The following is a 15,274-nucleotide window of genomic DNA, read 5'->3' as shown; positions in this document are numbered from 1 at the left end:
AACAAATCAATCCATAACTGTATAAAGTTATGGAACTGAAAATACCAGAAGACCCCAGTGTATGATGTCAGGTTTAACACTTGTTGGGAAGCTTTTAGTTCTTTATTTTAAGTTAGCATAACCAGTAGTCGCAAACTTGATTAATACAATCTTTATGTCGCTCTGGCAGGAGGTGCACAGACTCTAAATGACAACAATATGCAGTAACGTCGCTCGTGTTGCAGTTACGGGTGACGTATTGGCATTAACACAGTAACCAGTAAGCATTTTAACTTGTGCCTCGCTGTAGTCTACCCCTAAATATAGGCAAATATAAATAAATACCCCAGTCTTAGTGCTAAAAAGGAAAAGGAAGAAGTGTGAACAAGAAACTAATTGACAAACTGCTGCAGTATCTGCACTCCTGAAATTTAAACAATCACTGAAACATTTGTGTTGTGGCTTGTATCAAAAATGAAGACAAACTGTTGAAGCTGAACTAAAGAATGTAAATAAATTAGGTGGATAAAATAAACAGTCTTAGTTTAGTTCCACGCATCATCTTAACCATTTATCAAACTTGGGGGCCTAAACCTGCTGCAGTAGAGAAAAACCTGAACAGGTCAGCAGTCTATGACAGGACATTTATGCTTACATCCTCATCTACGACCAATTTAGAATCAACAATTAGCATGTCTGTCTTTGGATTTTAGGAGGACCATGTTACTAATGGTCCCACCCTGGATTATTTTACTAATTAAAACCACTCCAGTAAATTTAGATTTGACATTTTAATTTATTACATTTTGGTTTTTAAAGTTAGGAATCCCTGAATCTTCTGTTGGATTTCCTCATTAAACTCCTTATTGGATTCTAGTTAGATTTTGGTTGATTTAGAGATTTACTTTATTGTGCTAGGTCAGGGGTAGGCAACTCCAGGCGTCGAGTGCTGGTGTCCTGCAGGTTTTAGATGTGTCCTTGATCCAACACAGCCTATTCAAATGGCTAAATGACCTCCCCAACATATCTTGAAGTTCTCCAGAGGCCTGGTAATGAACTAATCATTTGATTCAGGTCTGTTGACACAGGGTGAAATCTAAAACCTGCAGGACACCAGCACTCGAGGTTTGGAGTTGCCTACCCCTGTGCTAGGTTGTTTTTCATGTTTTGGCTGCTCTGAAACCTGACTGAGGCAAGCATAATGTTGTCCTTCACATAAAAGAGCGATTGCCGAATCTCTTTCTCACAAAGAGAAACCCAGCTTATTAATTTAAGACTGGTATCAGATCAGTGCTCGTATCAGCAGAAACCCCAAACCCCAGATATCCAAACTTAAAAAAAAAAAATATATATATATATATATATATATATAATAATAATAATATTATATATATATATATATATATATATATATATATATATATCACCCAGCACGCCCCTGCGGGCGGTTTATCCTTCAAGCTCGGGTCCTCTACCAGAGGCCTGGGAGCTTGAGGGTCCTGCGCAGTATCTTAGCTGTTCCCAGGACTGCGCTCTTCTGGACAGAGATCTCCGATGTTGTTCCCGGGATCTGCTGGAGCCACTCGCCTATCTTGGGAGTCACCGCACCTAGTGCTCCGATTACCACGGGGACCACCGTTACCTTCACCCTCCACATCCTCTCGAGCTCTTCTCTGAGCCCTTGGTATTTCTCCAGCTTCTCGTGTTCCTTCTTCCTGATATTGCTGTCATTCGGAACCGCTACATCGATCACTACGGCCGTCTTCTTCTGTTTGTCTACCACCACTATGTCCGGTTGGTTAGCCACCACCATTTTGTCCGTCTGTATCTGGAAGTCCCACAGGATCTTAGCTCGGTCATTCTCCACCACCCTTGGGGGCATCTCCCATTTTGACCTCGGGACTTCCAGGTTATACTCCGCACAGATGTTCCTGTACACTATGCCGGCCACTTGGTTATGGCGTTCCATGTATGCCTTGCCTGCTAGCATCTTGCACCCTGCTGTTATGTGCTGGATTGTCTCTGGGGCATCTTTACACAGCCTGCACCTGGGGTCTTGCCTGGTGTGATAGACCCCAGCCTCTATGGATCTTGTGCTCAGAGCTTGTTCTTGTGCTGCCATGATTAGTGCCTCTGTGCTGTCTTTCAGTCCAGCTTTGTCCAGCCACTGGTAGGATTTCTGGATATCAGCCACCTCCTCTATCTGCCGGTGGTACATACCGTGCAGGGCTCTGTCCTTCCATGATGGTTCCTCGTCTCCCTCCTCTTTCTTGGGTTTCTGCTGCCTGAGGTATTCACTGAGCACTCGGTCAGTTGGGGCCATCTTCCCAATGTATTCTTGGATGTTCGTTGTCTCATCCTGGACTGTGGTGCTGACACTCACCAGTCCCCGGCCCCCTTCCTTCCGCTTAGCGTACAGCCTCAGGGTGCTGGACTTGGGGTGAAACCCTCCATGCATGGTAAGGAGCTTTCTTGTCTTTATGTCAGTGGCTTCTATCTCCTCCTTTGGCCAGCCTATTACCCCAGCAGGGTACCTGATCACGTGTTGATGGCCCGGATCTTGTTCTTACCATTCAGCTGACTCCTCAGGACTTGCCTGACCCTCTGCAGGTACTTGGTGGTTGCAGCTTTTCTAGCGGCCTCTTCATGGTTCCCATTCGCCTGCGGGATCCCCAAGTACTTGTAACTGTCCTCTATGTCTGCAATGTTGCCTTCTGGTAGTTCAATCCCCTCAGTTCTGACTACCTTCCCTCTCTTTGTTACCATCCGACTACACTTCTCCAGTCCGAACGACATTCCAATGTCATTGCTGTATAGCCTGGTAGTGTGGATCAGTGAATCGATGTCTCGTTCACTCTTGGCATACAGCTTGATGTCATCCATGTACAGGAGGTGGCTGACAACTGCTCCGTTCCGTAGTCGGTATCCGTAGCCAGTCTTGTTAATGATCTCACTGAGGGGGTTCAGGCCTATGCAGAACAGCAGTGGGGACAGAGCATCTCCTTGGTAGATCCCGCACTTGATGGTGACTTGTGCTATGGGCTTGGAGTTGGCCTCTAGTGTTGTACGCCACATCCCCATTGAGTTCCTGATGAAGGCTCTTAGGGTCCCATTGATCTTGTACAATTCTAGGCATTCCAGTATCCAGCTGTGGGGCATTGAGTCATAGGCCTTCTTGTAATCAATCCAGGCAGTGCACAGGTTGGTCAGTCTGGTCTTGCAGTCTCGGCTGATTGTTCTGTCTACCAGTAGCTGGTGTTTTGCGCCTCTGGTATTCTTGCCAATTCCTTTCTGTGTCCCGCTCATGTATTGACCCATGTGCCTGTTCATCTTAGCCGATATGATGCCTGACAGGAGCTTCCATGTAGTACTGAGGCAGGTTATTGGTCGGTAGTTGGAGGGGACCGGTCCCTTCTTGGGGTCCTTGGGGATCAGGACCGTCCGGCCTTCAGTTAGCCATTCCGGGTGTCTCTCGTTAACTAGCAGCTGGTTCATTTGTGCTGCCAGACGCTCGTGGAGTGCAGTTAGCTTCTTCAGCCAGTAGGCGTGAACCATGTCGGGCCCTGGTGCTGTCCAACTCTTCATACTGGAGACCCTTTCTTGGATATCTGCCACTGTGATGGTTACTGGACCCTGTTCAGGGAGGTCGCTGTGGTCTGCCCTCAGATCCTCTAGCCACTGAGCATTGCCGTTATGGGTTGCATCCTTCTCCCATATGCTCTTCCAGTATTGCTCCGTCTCCAGCCTTGGTGGTGCTGTTCTCTTATTGTTCCCTTGCCACTGAGAGTACACCTTTGCTGGTTCTGTGGAGAACAGCTGGTTTATTCTCCTGCCTTCTATCTCTCTGGTGTACCTCCTCAAGCGGCTGGCCAAGGCTGTGAGTCTTTGCTTGGCAGTTTCCAAGGCCTCAGGTATGGACAGCTTGCTGTATTTCTTAGGCACCTTATTCGTAGCAGCTGGATAGCGTAGTGGTTAGACTACACGCCTTTGGAACAGAGGATCGCAAGTTCGATTCCTGCCTGGGGCGTCTGTATCCAGTAAGGGTCCTAAGGCTAGACCCCCTATGCTAAGCAAGCCTACCGCAGACATGAGCGAGATATGAAGGCATGCCGGCTCGGACGTCGCCCGGATCAACAAGGTCCGCGTCAGGTGTTGAGGAACCAGGGCACCCTGACGAAAAGTGGGCTACTGGAACAAGAAGGCATCGGTGGGCAAGGGACGAAAACAGGGCGTTGTTGGAATGCTACTACGCAAGTAACCCCGGCGGAAGGGGCTACATGAATAGGATGACGGACCTATGGATTCTTCGACGAATATAATTTTTTTTTTTTTTTTTTTTGGGGGGGGGGGGGGGGTGCAACGATACTCGTATCGATATTGAACCGTTCGATACAGTGCTTTCGGTTCGGTACGCATATGAATCGAACAATACAAAATTTGTAATTTATTTTATCAACTTTCCTTCTGACGATGCTGTCTGTGTTGAGCACTCAGTGAATCTGCGTTCGACTACTCCGCCTAGGCTGCACTGTCGAGCGCAGATCCACTGAGCGTTCAACACAGACAGCATCATCAGAAGGAAGAGCGCAGGGCAAGCTAGCGAGACAGAAGTTAAGCTCTCCTTGCAACATGGCAAATTGAACCTCCCCCACCCTCATTCAGATCTGGCGTTTGGAATTATTTTGGTTTTCATGTGAGGTATGACCCTGAAGGTAAGCGCGTCATGGCCTAAAGTAAAACAGTATGTTGGATGTGCCACGCAATCCTCAATTACAAGGGTGGGGACTAGTGTGTTAGCGCAGTTAGCTCGTTAACGTGTTGGCCGTCTAGCCCCATGCACGGGGCGATCAAGGGTAGCTCGTTAACGGAGATTTGCCGTGTTGTGGCGTTAACGACATTTCAACGAGATTAACGCTGACAGCACTAGTGGGAACACAACGAATATGACTGCACATTTACGCTGACATCATCCTAGTGCAAAGACAAGTGGAAGCAGACAAAAAAAAAACAAGCATGCATGCTACAAACTTTACCCGAGTCATTTAGACAGCCGTTAGCACATGATTCTCCTTATGGGGACCTGATATGTTTAATATTGTGGCGAGCTCAGACAAGGAGGAGACGGAGGTGTCGTTTGGTCTTGCTTCCCGTGAGCTAGCCAGGGAGCACAGCCGTTTGACATCTGCAGAAGAACACTGCCGCTAGCTAACTGCTCATCGCGGCAACCGCACAGCAACAACAACAACACACAGGGCGCCCTCTGACCCCGGAAGGACACACCGTCGCAGCGAGAGGGCGTCATCCGTCACTATGGCAACATAAACAAAACATAACTGTACAAACAGAACCCCGAACAGCCCTGACCCAATACATAGCCCCCACCTAAGGGGTCAGTCGTCCCCGACGACCCCATTACCCCACACAAAGTCCTGCAAATGTCCAGGTGCCTTCTTTTGGCGCACCGGCCGGTCACGACCGGCGGGGGAAAAAGTCACTCGGGTCAGAACATGGGGTGCCACCATCATCCCACTTCTGACACCAATGTGGCGAGCTCAGACAAGGAGGAGACGGAGGTGTTGTTTGGTCTTGCTTCCCGTGAGCTAGCCAGGGAGCACAGCCGTTTATTGACATCTGCAGAAGAACACTGCCGCTAGCTAACTGCTCATCGCGGAAACCGCACAGCAACAACAACAACACACAGGGCGCCCTCTGACCCCGGAAGGACACACCGTCGTAGCGAGAGGGCGTCACCCGTTACTATGGCAACATAAACAAAACATAACTGTACAAACAGAACCCGGAACAGCCCTGACCCGCTACAATATGCTGCTGAGAATATAGCCCAGAAGAAGCGTATAGTATAGCTTTTATTTTGGAAAGAGCCATTTCTCTGTAATAAACTCTCTTTTCCAAAGATGAGTGATTCCTCAATCAGATACAGGGCTTGCAAAATCGCCTGCCTGACATCCCGGGGCTAGCGACATTGTAGGAAGGAAAAATATATGTCAATGCTTTTGCATTCTTTCGGAAATGTAGCTGGGTAATTATGTCATTGGCTTCGGTGAGCCACTGTCAATATGTGACATATTGAAATCGCGTTTGAATTTGCGCTTGTTTTTTGCTTTCACTTTGCAATCGCGCGAACTGTGCATAGAGAGCGACAGCACTGATTGGTGAGTGATGATAATTTGCGCACCAATTCCTCTGACATGGTATTATCAATCGTTAGCTTACTATGCAAACATGACAAGTGAAATCTCCCGCAGCAAGCTTAAACATATGAGAGGTTGATCGCGCAGAGAATCGCTGACCGTTGTGTGTGTGTGTGTGTGTGTGTGTGTGTGTGTGTGTGTGTGTGTGTGTGTGTGTGTGTGTGTGTGTGTGTAAAAGCAGCAGGATATATATTTTAGTTCTGCTGAGCCAAATAAGACAGGTCAGGGTGAAGAAGTGACAGCCAAAGAAAAGTTTACCACAAAACGGAAAAGTTATGACAAATCAAACTATAAGGCAAAAAGAAAGTGCAGCTTTATGGTTTCATGGACAAAAGAATTTCTGTGGCTTTAATATGACGAGCTATATAACCGGGGATGCACATAAGTGGTCCGCAGGTGCGCATTCGCTGTCACAAAAAAAAACAACAAAAAAAAAAAACCGCGCACAAGATATGAAGTTGCAACGCGTGTTTGCATACATAAGATTTTCTGGAGGAGGACAGACATCTGTTTAGAACTCTTAAAGATGTCGAAGAAGCTCCTTTAAGCAATTACTTTGGTGTTCCCTCCACCTCCAAACAAATGTCAGGAGTCCGAACCACAAAAGAAGCACGTATTCTCGGAAAAGTGGTTGCAGGAGGTGAGCTGGCTTCAAACAAATGATGAACGCACAGAGATGTGGTACAGAGATGTGGTGCGGAATGTGCCGTGAAAATCCCACTCTAGCGGACAAAAACAGTGCTTTTTATATGGACGCAAACGCGCGTTGCAACTTCTTATCTGGTGCGCGTCTTTTATTTTGTCAGCGAATGCGCACATGTTCTGCCGGGTGTGTTGTTGGTTTTCTCTCGATTTCTGAGTCGACAAGCGCCTTTGTTACTGGGACCAGTCATTTTAAGAAAGGCCCCCATTAGAACCCATGAGAAATGCATTATTGCTCAGTCTGCAATATCTTTCCCAGAACAAACACCAATTGCAAATAACATACTAAAAATAAACCTAAAAAAATCTGTTTAGAACAGCTACTATGTTGCAAAGAGTGAACTACCACTGGCAAAATTTAGCAGTCTTTGCAAACGTCAAAAAGCAAATGGCCTCAATCTTGGTTCCACTTGTCTCTTACCCGTGACTTCAGTGGAAATTTCAAATTCAGGATCTGACACAGACTGATTCATGTCCTACACAGTTCTTACAAGTTCATAGAAATTTCTGTTCAATTAGAACCAAGTATTTGAGTTGATGATTGTAATTTTTATACAATGTTGTAATTTGTTTTTCAACAATTTTTTGATTAATGTTTTGTTTCCTTTACAATATTATACTTTAATGTATAATATTGTAAAGGAAACAAAACAGGAAACAAAACATCAATCAAAAAATTGCTCTCTTTTTTATTCAGGCTACTTACATTTATTTTGGGCTACCAAAAACTGAAGAGTCCCAGCCCGAAGAGCTACCAGGGATTTTGAAATTTTGAGAGCCCTGAGATTTTTTTTTTTTTTTTTAATTACTTTTGTTTCAGCAACATTAAATTTAAAAACTGTACTTTTGAGTTAAAAAAAAAAAAAAAAAAATATATATATATATATATATATATATATAAAAGCTGGATCAGTGCCTCTGTTTTTCCTGGGATACACACTAATCTACATCACTGTAAATAAGCCACAGTCAAAATTAAGACAGCAGTATGTAAGGAGAAACAAAATTATTAAGAGTAAGTCAAGCAGCAGGCAAACTAAGAACAAACAATTGATAAACAAGACGACTCAGCAGATAAGTAACACGGGGAGTTAAAGACTGACAAGAACAATCTGCAGTATATCACAGATGACAGCAGTAAAGCCGGGAGGGAGAGACTAAAAGTAAATGAGAGCAGACAAAGCAGCACATCACACTCATCTAACAAAGGAAAATGAGCCGCCTGCAGAACCAGCAAACTGAGTACCTGTCTCTTTAACTTTCTCTCCTTTTGACTGCCAAAATACGTAAGGATTTTAAACCCTGGACACCAGCGCTTCAGCTCCATCTCCCAGTTTAACATTACGCTGGTGGGGACGATGATGAGGTGAGGGCCCCAGTTACCTAATAACACCAAATGAAACAGGACAGTGTATTAATCACAAATAACACTCCAACAACCAAAGTTTTGTAACTCTGTACATATAAGAAGCCGCAGTCTGTTACCTTTCTCACAGGCGAGGTGAGCCAGCAGAGCAATAGTCTGGATCGTCTTGCCGAGGCCCATCTCATCAGCCAAAATGCCGTTTAGCTTTTTCTCATACATGGTGACCAACCAGTCGAGACCGATGTGCTGATACTCTCGTAATGTGCCATGAAGCAGAAATGGAATGGGGGTCTTGACCTTAAGTTGTAGAGAAAGTTGAAACAACTGTGACTCAGATCTGCAGAAGAGTTTAATCTACACTTTTCCTCCATCTGATAAAATGACTGAAATATACATTTTTAATATTTAAAGACTGACCTTTGTGGTAGCCAAAGTGTAGCCTTTGGGCTGCAGGCTCTCTGCAGTAGCAGCAATGTGACTGATCTCCTTCTTTGGCCGCGAGCCAGAGGAAGACGGGCTGCTGTCTCCCTCCTTCAGCAAAACCTCCATCCCTTCATCTCCACACTCCTCTTCGTCTTCCTCCTCACTCTCTTCCTCATCCTTCTCGCTCTCCTCATCTTCAGCACTGTCGCCTGGTGAATCTGAGAGGAGAACATTTGAAATGATTAATGAATTAATAATAAATTAAAGCAGCAAAACAAACTTGAAACAGACGTAAGAAAGAAAACATTTTCTGAAAGCTTCTGCTCAGAGTGGAGGGAGATAAACAGTTTATTTTGGGTCTTTATGAGCAGTTTAATACCTGAGGAAGAAGTGTTACTTTCCACATCACTCTCATCTTCTTCAGTCTCCACCTCCTCATCCCCAGACACCTCCGAATCAGAGCTCGCTTTAGAGCCAGAAGCAGACGGGACCTCAAAGTCTGAGGCATACGCTCCTTTGTACTTCTCCAGCAACTCCTCCATGCTCATATCGCCTGGAAGGGAAGTAGAGACACGTCAAGGATCCGGTCTGCAGCCTCTTATTTTAGACCAGGGAGCAGCTAGTAATGAATGAAATTTCATTCATATGTACAGAATTTTAAAAAAGGCAGAAAGAGAGCAGCAATGCAGAGGTGTCATCAAGCTTGCTTTCCTCTTTAAAGAGACAGAAAGCTCTTCAAACACTTCATAAAACCTCAGGTCAATGCAATGAATTAGCACCACTTCCAGTAGAAAATAAAGCCCTCACCCTCTTTGGCTAAATCATCGAGTTCCTCTGCATGATCTACATTTCCTTCCACCTTCTCCTGAGCTGCTATCGTGTCCTCCTCATCCTCAGCTGTGAACACAGAAGAAGAAAAACAAATTCTTGACAATTAAAAATGAACTTGGATAAACAAAAAATGAGCAGAAAAAAAAAAATCCAGTAAAAGGTCTCATTCTGTTTTTATGGAGGTTATATTGGGAGCAATCTCACCATCCTCTTCGTTGGCAGTGAATTCCCCGTCTTCTTCCTCCCCCGCCTCTGATGAAGACGTTTCATCAGAGCATTCTTCGTCCGAGCCCTGGTCCTGCGTAACACCGTGATTCAGTGATACATGAAATCTGTGGTCAGTATTAAAAACATGTGCTTTTCTTCAGCTTTTGCACATTATCAGCTAACCTCGTTTTAACAGAGGTGTCAGCGTGTTTACTCAGGTATAATCATCCCATAATTAGACTTGTATGAGTTATAAAAACAAATAATAAAGCTCAATAAGTCCTCAGTGAGATGACAGCATCTGGAATTAATTTGAAGTGAAAATGAAGATGAATAATTATACAACACATTACTGTTAAATCAAATGCACAGCTACAGCTCACCAGCTTGTTTATGTGGGTGATAATGTCAGTGTTTACCAACTGTTTCGAATCTTTCTTAAATGAATTCAATCATTTAATTCACGTTTCCTTTCTGAAAATACTGAACTGGCCAAGCAGTTTGTGACACGTAAGAGAGCAATATGATCAGCTGCTCTCCTACAAATATTCCAAGTCCAAAGTCTCAGACTGCAGCAGGTAACCGTAGTCCTTGAACCTCCTCTCCACCTACTGCGGGTACTCAGCGGAGCAGGAGGAAGACTATTGCTGGCAGCTGTAGTCCAAGAAAGTGGAGTTTAAGGATGTCCGGAAAAACGGGACAGGAACTTTCAAAATAAAACAGAGAAGGCTGTCCACCTGCATTAATCACCCACGTGAGAAACACTGAATCTCAACTGTTACCTTTTTATTTAATGACTCTTTAGATCCAACAATGGGATGCAGCTCAAAATAAAAGTGGCAGGTCTTTAAACAACAGCAGAAACTCAGGTGCTATACTTTGACTCAGCTCACTTTTTACGTGGTCCATAATTTCAGCTGTTTGGGGAGGAAAAGTTTCCAAACTGCCTGAATTTGTACCAACACTGAATCAAATTAACTTACAGTATGTTTAAGATTCAGTGTCATTTTTACATAAAGAGAAGATCATCATAGTAGATCATTATTCTCGGTCCATCATTAGCTACTCACAAGTTTGCTTGGAAACCATGGAAACTTCTTAAAACGTTTGTCTTTTTCAAATCAGTCTAGTTGTTTAGTAGTTGTCTGTATATCCACTAACAGATTAAAAACTGGAACTATTAATAGCTCATTTTTACTCAAATGTGAACAAAACATATACAAAGTAGAGATGGCACGATACCACTTTATGTCCGATATCATACATTTGGATATCTGCCGATACCGATATGAATCCGATATAGCGTATTTTGTAATCAATAAGACAGTTTTTTTTATAAATATCTTGCTACATTTTGTATAAGTTCATACTCAAGTTTTAAAAAACAAAACACTAAAGCTATTCTGTTATACTTGTATGCAAAAAATACACTGCACCCAAAATAATTTATAGTTCAGCAAAACTGATCAATCTAATAAACTTAAACCTCCACCATCATCCCTATTCTGGTATCTTAAAGAGCACTTAGCAGAAATATTAAACAACCTAACAAATAGGGTTGCCAACTCCCAGCAAAAATATTAGGGAACCACCCCCCACCTCACAATGCTTAATCAACTTTAATTTAATGCACGTGTAAAAACAAATGCACAGAAATCAATTATTTTTCTACAATAATTAAATAGATTGAACATCTTTCTTCAACAGAATTGCAGACTGCACAGATGGTACCTTCCCAAAGGAAAAAGTACTATAGCTTACTAGGGTGTACAGTGGGGCAAAAAAGTATTTAGTCAGCCACCGATTGTGCAAGTTCCCCCACCTAAAATGATGACAGATGTCAGTAATTTGCACCAGAGGTACACTTCAACTGTGAGAGACAGAATGTGAAAAAAAAAATCCATGAATCCACATGGTAGGATTTGTAAAGAATTTATTCGTAAATCAGGGTGGAAAATAAGTATTTGGTCAATAACAAAAATACAACTCAATACTTTGTAACATAACCTTTGTTGGCAATAACAGAGGTCAAACGTTTACTATAGGTCTTTACCAGGTTTGCACACACAGTAGCTGGTATTTTGGCCCATTCCTCCATGCAGATCTTCTCGAGAGCAGTGATGTTTTGGGGCTGTCGCCGAGCAACACGGACCTTCAACTCCCGCCACAGATTTTCTATGGGGTTGAGGTCTGGAGACTGGCTAGGCCACTCCAGGACTTTCAAATGCTTCTTACGGAGCCACTCCTTTGTTGCCCGGGTGGTGTGTTTTGGATCATTGTCATGTTGGAAGACCCAGCCTCGTTTCATCTTCAAAGTTCTCACTGATGGAAGGAGGTTTTGGCTCAAAATCTCACGATACATGGCCCCATTCATTCTGTCCTTAACACGGATCAGTCGTCCTGTCCCCTTGGCAGAAAAACAGCCCCATAGCATGATGTTTCCACCCCCATGCTTCACAGTAGGTATGGTGTTCTTGGGATGCAACTCAGTATTCTTCTTCCTCCAAACACGACGAGTTGAGTTTATACCAAAAAGTTCTACTTTGGTTTCATCTGACCACATGACATTCTCCCAATCCTCTGCTGTATCATCCATGTGCTCTCTGGCAAACTTCAGACGGGCCTGGACATGCACTGGCTTCAGCAGCGGAACACGTCTGGCACTGCGGGATTTGATTCCCTGCCGTTGTAGTGTGTTACTGATGGTGACCTTTGTTACTTTGGTCCCAGCTCTCTGCAGGTCATTCACCAGGTCCCCCCGTGTGGTTCTGGGATCTTTGCTCACCGTTCTCATGATCATTTTGACCCCACGGGATGAGATCTTGCGTGGAGCCCCAGATCGAGGGAGATTATCAGTGGTCTTGTATGTCTTCCATTTTCTGATGATTGCTCCCACAGTTGATTTTTTCACACCAAGCTGCTTGCCTATTGTAGATTCACTCTTCCCAGTCTGGTGCAGGTCTACAATACTTTTCCTGGTGTCCTTCGAAAGCTCTTTGGTCTTGGCCATGGCGGAGTTTGGAGTTATACAGATACAGATGATACAGATGATGAGTTCGAACAGGTGCCATTCATACAGGTAACGAGTGGGGGACAGAAAAGCTTCTTACAGAAGACGTTACAGGTCTGTGAGAGCCAGAGATTTTCCTTGTTTGAGGTGACCAAATACTTATTTTCCACCCTAATTTACGAATAAATTCTTTACAAATCCTACCATGTGGATTCATGGATTTTTTTTTTCACATTCTGTCTCTCACAGTTGAAGTGTACCTCTGGTGCAAATTACTGACCTCTGTCATCATTTTAAGTGGGGGAACTTGCACAATCGGTGGCTGACTAAATACTTTTTTGCCCCACTGTATATTAGACTTAACAGTTACTATATACAATAATGGATTTCTATACATTTAATCAGATGACCACTTTGGTTGTAAGATTCAGATAATTATTTATTAAAAGTTAGTCATTTTAAATGAAATAACAAACAAAAGTATTTTTGTGCCCACCCTTTCCCTGTTAATGCCCTACCTGGCCCCCTAGCAAAACTTTGCTAGATCCGCCCCTGCAAAGTTACCAGCTGTCAGCTACGTAGAAAAGGATCCTGGTGTTATTTGTCTCTCAGAAACAGTTCATAACTTCCCTTCAACTCATTCACATAAAAGGTAATCCTGTTTGTCCATCACTGTTCAGCTGATGATTCAGTAAGAACATCTCCTGGATTAATTTTTATGTTTCCCTCTCACCACATATCCAAACGGTGGGCGATAAACAAACAAGAGAGACGGGACTTGCGACAGAAAAGCCAACCAGCTGATCATTGATCAGTTTCATGATTGAAGTAGCAACAGGGGAGGGAGGGGGAGAGAATGAGAGAAGAGGCAGCTGTGCAGCAAAGACAGAATAACTCCAGCTTTGTGCCCTTTTTTTTTTTCCCCCATTGTAGCTGAAGTAATGGACAAATTGCTTCCTTTTCGCCTCAATATGGAACTCCGATGGTCAGTCCAGCTATGGCTCAATATATCAGTTGTTAAGCTTAACGTGGAAATACTATGCAAACATTCAGAGATGCACTTACACACTTGCTTTACTTCTCTGGGATAGTTTTCTCTGAGATGAAATGCCGCGGTTTGGAAGCATGTAGCGAGGCTCCACATGCTCCACCAGACCACCGACAGGTCTCGCAGACAACAGCCGCTCTATCACGTGACACATACTGATACGATGCACTGAGCTGGGTTATGCCAAGTAGCGCGTTTTGTGAGGTGATTTTGTGATACTTCGGATTGGATCACATGTTTTATTTCTCTCTGATATCCGATCCAGTAATTTAGGTCAGTATCGGACCAATACCGATAGGTAATATCGGATCGGTCCATCTCTAATACAAAGTAGCTCAAGTTGTAGGCTGTTCAACTTTTCAGATATAAATATTTAAACCACAAATTTAGATAACCAAGTTAAATTGAGGACATCTGTGAAGTTGGTCTGTTTCTGGATGGTTGCAGTACTTTTGTTCTTTTCAGAAAACAATCACTGCCCTCTGGTTTGTGGACCTACCTGAGGCAGATTGAGGCTGCTGAGCAGCTGGTCCAGTGGCAGCATGCCCTCTTCCTTCAGCAGTTCAATCTCCCTCCGGTGGCTCTCAGCATCATTTCCCTCCTGCTGCTCCTCCACCTCTATGGTCTCTTCATCATCCTCCTCTTCACAGGGAGGTTCAAAGTCTCTGTCTGCATGAAAACAAAGGGTTTGGTATTGGAAAAAGACTTTATTCTGAAGAACACAGTTAGACAAACTGCAAAGTCAAAAAGAGAAAAAAAAAAAACACCATCTCAAACATACACACTGAAAAAGACTGAATTTCCTCTCATATACGCTTAAATATACTTTTTAAAAGAAGTTTTTATGGATTATTTGCATTTTACAGATGGTCTGTGAGGATAGTTGATGAATGGGAACCACGCAGTCCAAGCATTTTGCAAACTGAAACAAGGATTTTACTTTTTTTTTTTTTTTTTTTTAACCCCTCAAGCAAATATATTTCATACAGGAATACTTGTTTTCAGTGGCTTTATTTGTGTATCATACCCACTTATACAGTTTCCTCTGCTTTGAAGCTTCTGCAGCAGTAAATATTGCTACTCTCAGCCTGTTAGTCATGCAAAACATCACAACAGATGTTTAACTAATCTAAATACAAGTCTCCAGAAAATACTTTCAGTATTATAAATCCAAAAAACAGAAGTTTGATTTAGACTAAATTTGAACAGAGGCATAAATGTGTCAAATGGTTTTAAAAAAAAATAAAAAATAATATGCAGCCATTTGAACTTTTTTTTTTTTAAACATAAAAATGATTGACAGCATTTTATATACATTAGATATCTTTCAGATTATCTGTCACAGATAAAAGAAACAGCAAAAGTATGATAAGCACACACTGTTTGAAATATAACATGTTATTTTAGTTTCTAGAATAGGCTGATGTAAATCCATGTCTTGATTAAGAGCAGCAGTTTGTTGTGTCTGGTGGGGGGGTTTTGTTGTTGCTCTATTC

General features: G+C 43.2%; 1 protein-coding gene across 5 annotated transcripts in view; it reads right to left on the bottom strand.

Moving 5' to 3' along the window:
- srcap (Snf2-related CREBBP activator protein) overlaps nucleotides 1-15,274 on the bottom strand; it is a 45,287-nt gene that overhangs the window by 17,789 nt on the left and 12,224 nt on the right. For all 5 annotated transcript variants that reach the window (XM_024803426.2, XM_076887711.1, XM_024803428.2 and 2 more), the window contains 7 exons: nucleotides 14,278-14,447; nucleotides 9,718-9,811; nucleotides 9,490-9,579; nucleotides 9,062-9,235; nucleotides 8,677-8,900; nucleotides 8,379-8,556; nucleotides 8,140-8,276 (listed from right to left, as the gene is read on the bottom strand). In XM_024803426.2, the coding sequence (XP_024659194.1) occupies nucleotides 8,140-8,276; nucleotides 8,379-8,556; nucleotides 8,677-8,900; nucleotides 9,062-9,235; nucleotides 9,490-9,579; nucleotides 9,718-9,811; nucleotides 14,278-14,447 (1,067 nt within the window). The remainder of the gene's footprint in view (nucleotides 1-8,139; nucleotides 8,277-8,378; nucleotides 8,557-8,676; nucleotides 8,901-9,061; nucleotides 9,236-9,489; nucleotides 9,580-9,717; nucleotides 9,812-14,277; nucleotides 14,448-15,274) is intronic.

Source organism: Maylandia zebra, linkage group LG8 (genome assembly GCF_041146795.1).
Source record: "Maylandia zebra isolate NMK-2024a linkage group LG8, Mzebra_GT3a, whole genome shotgun sequence".
Classification (NCBI taxonomy): Eukaryota; Metazoa; Chordata; class Actinopteri; order Cichliformes; family Cichlidae; genus Maylandia; species Maylandia zebra.
Note: the sequence above shows the minus strand (reverse complement) of the source record. Positions and strands in the feature narration are given on the sequence as shown.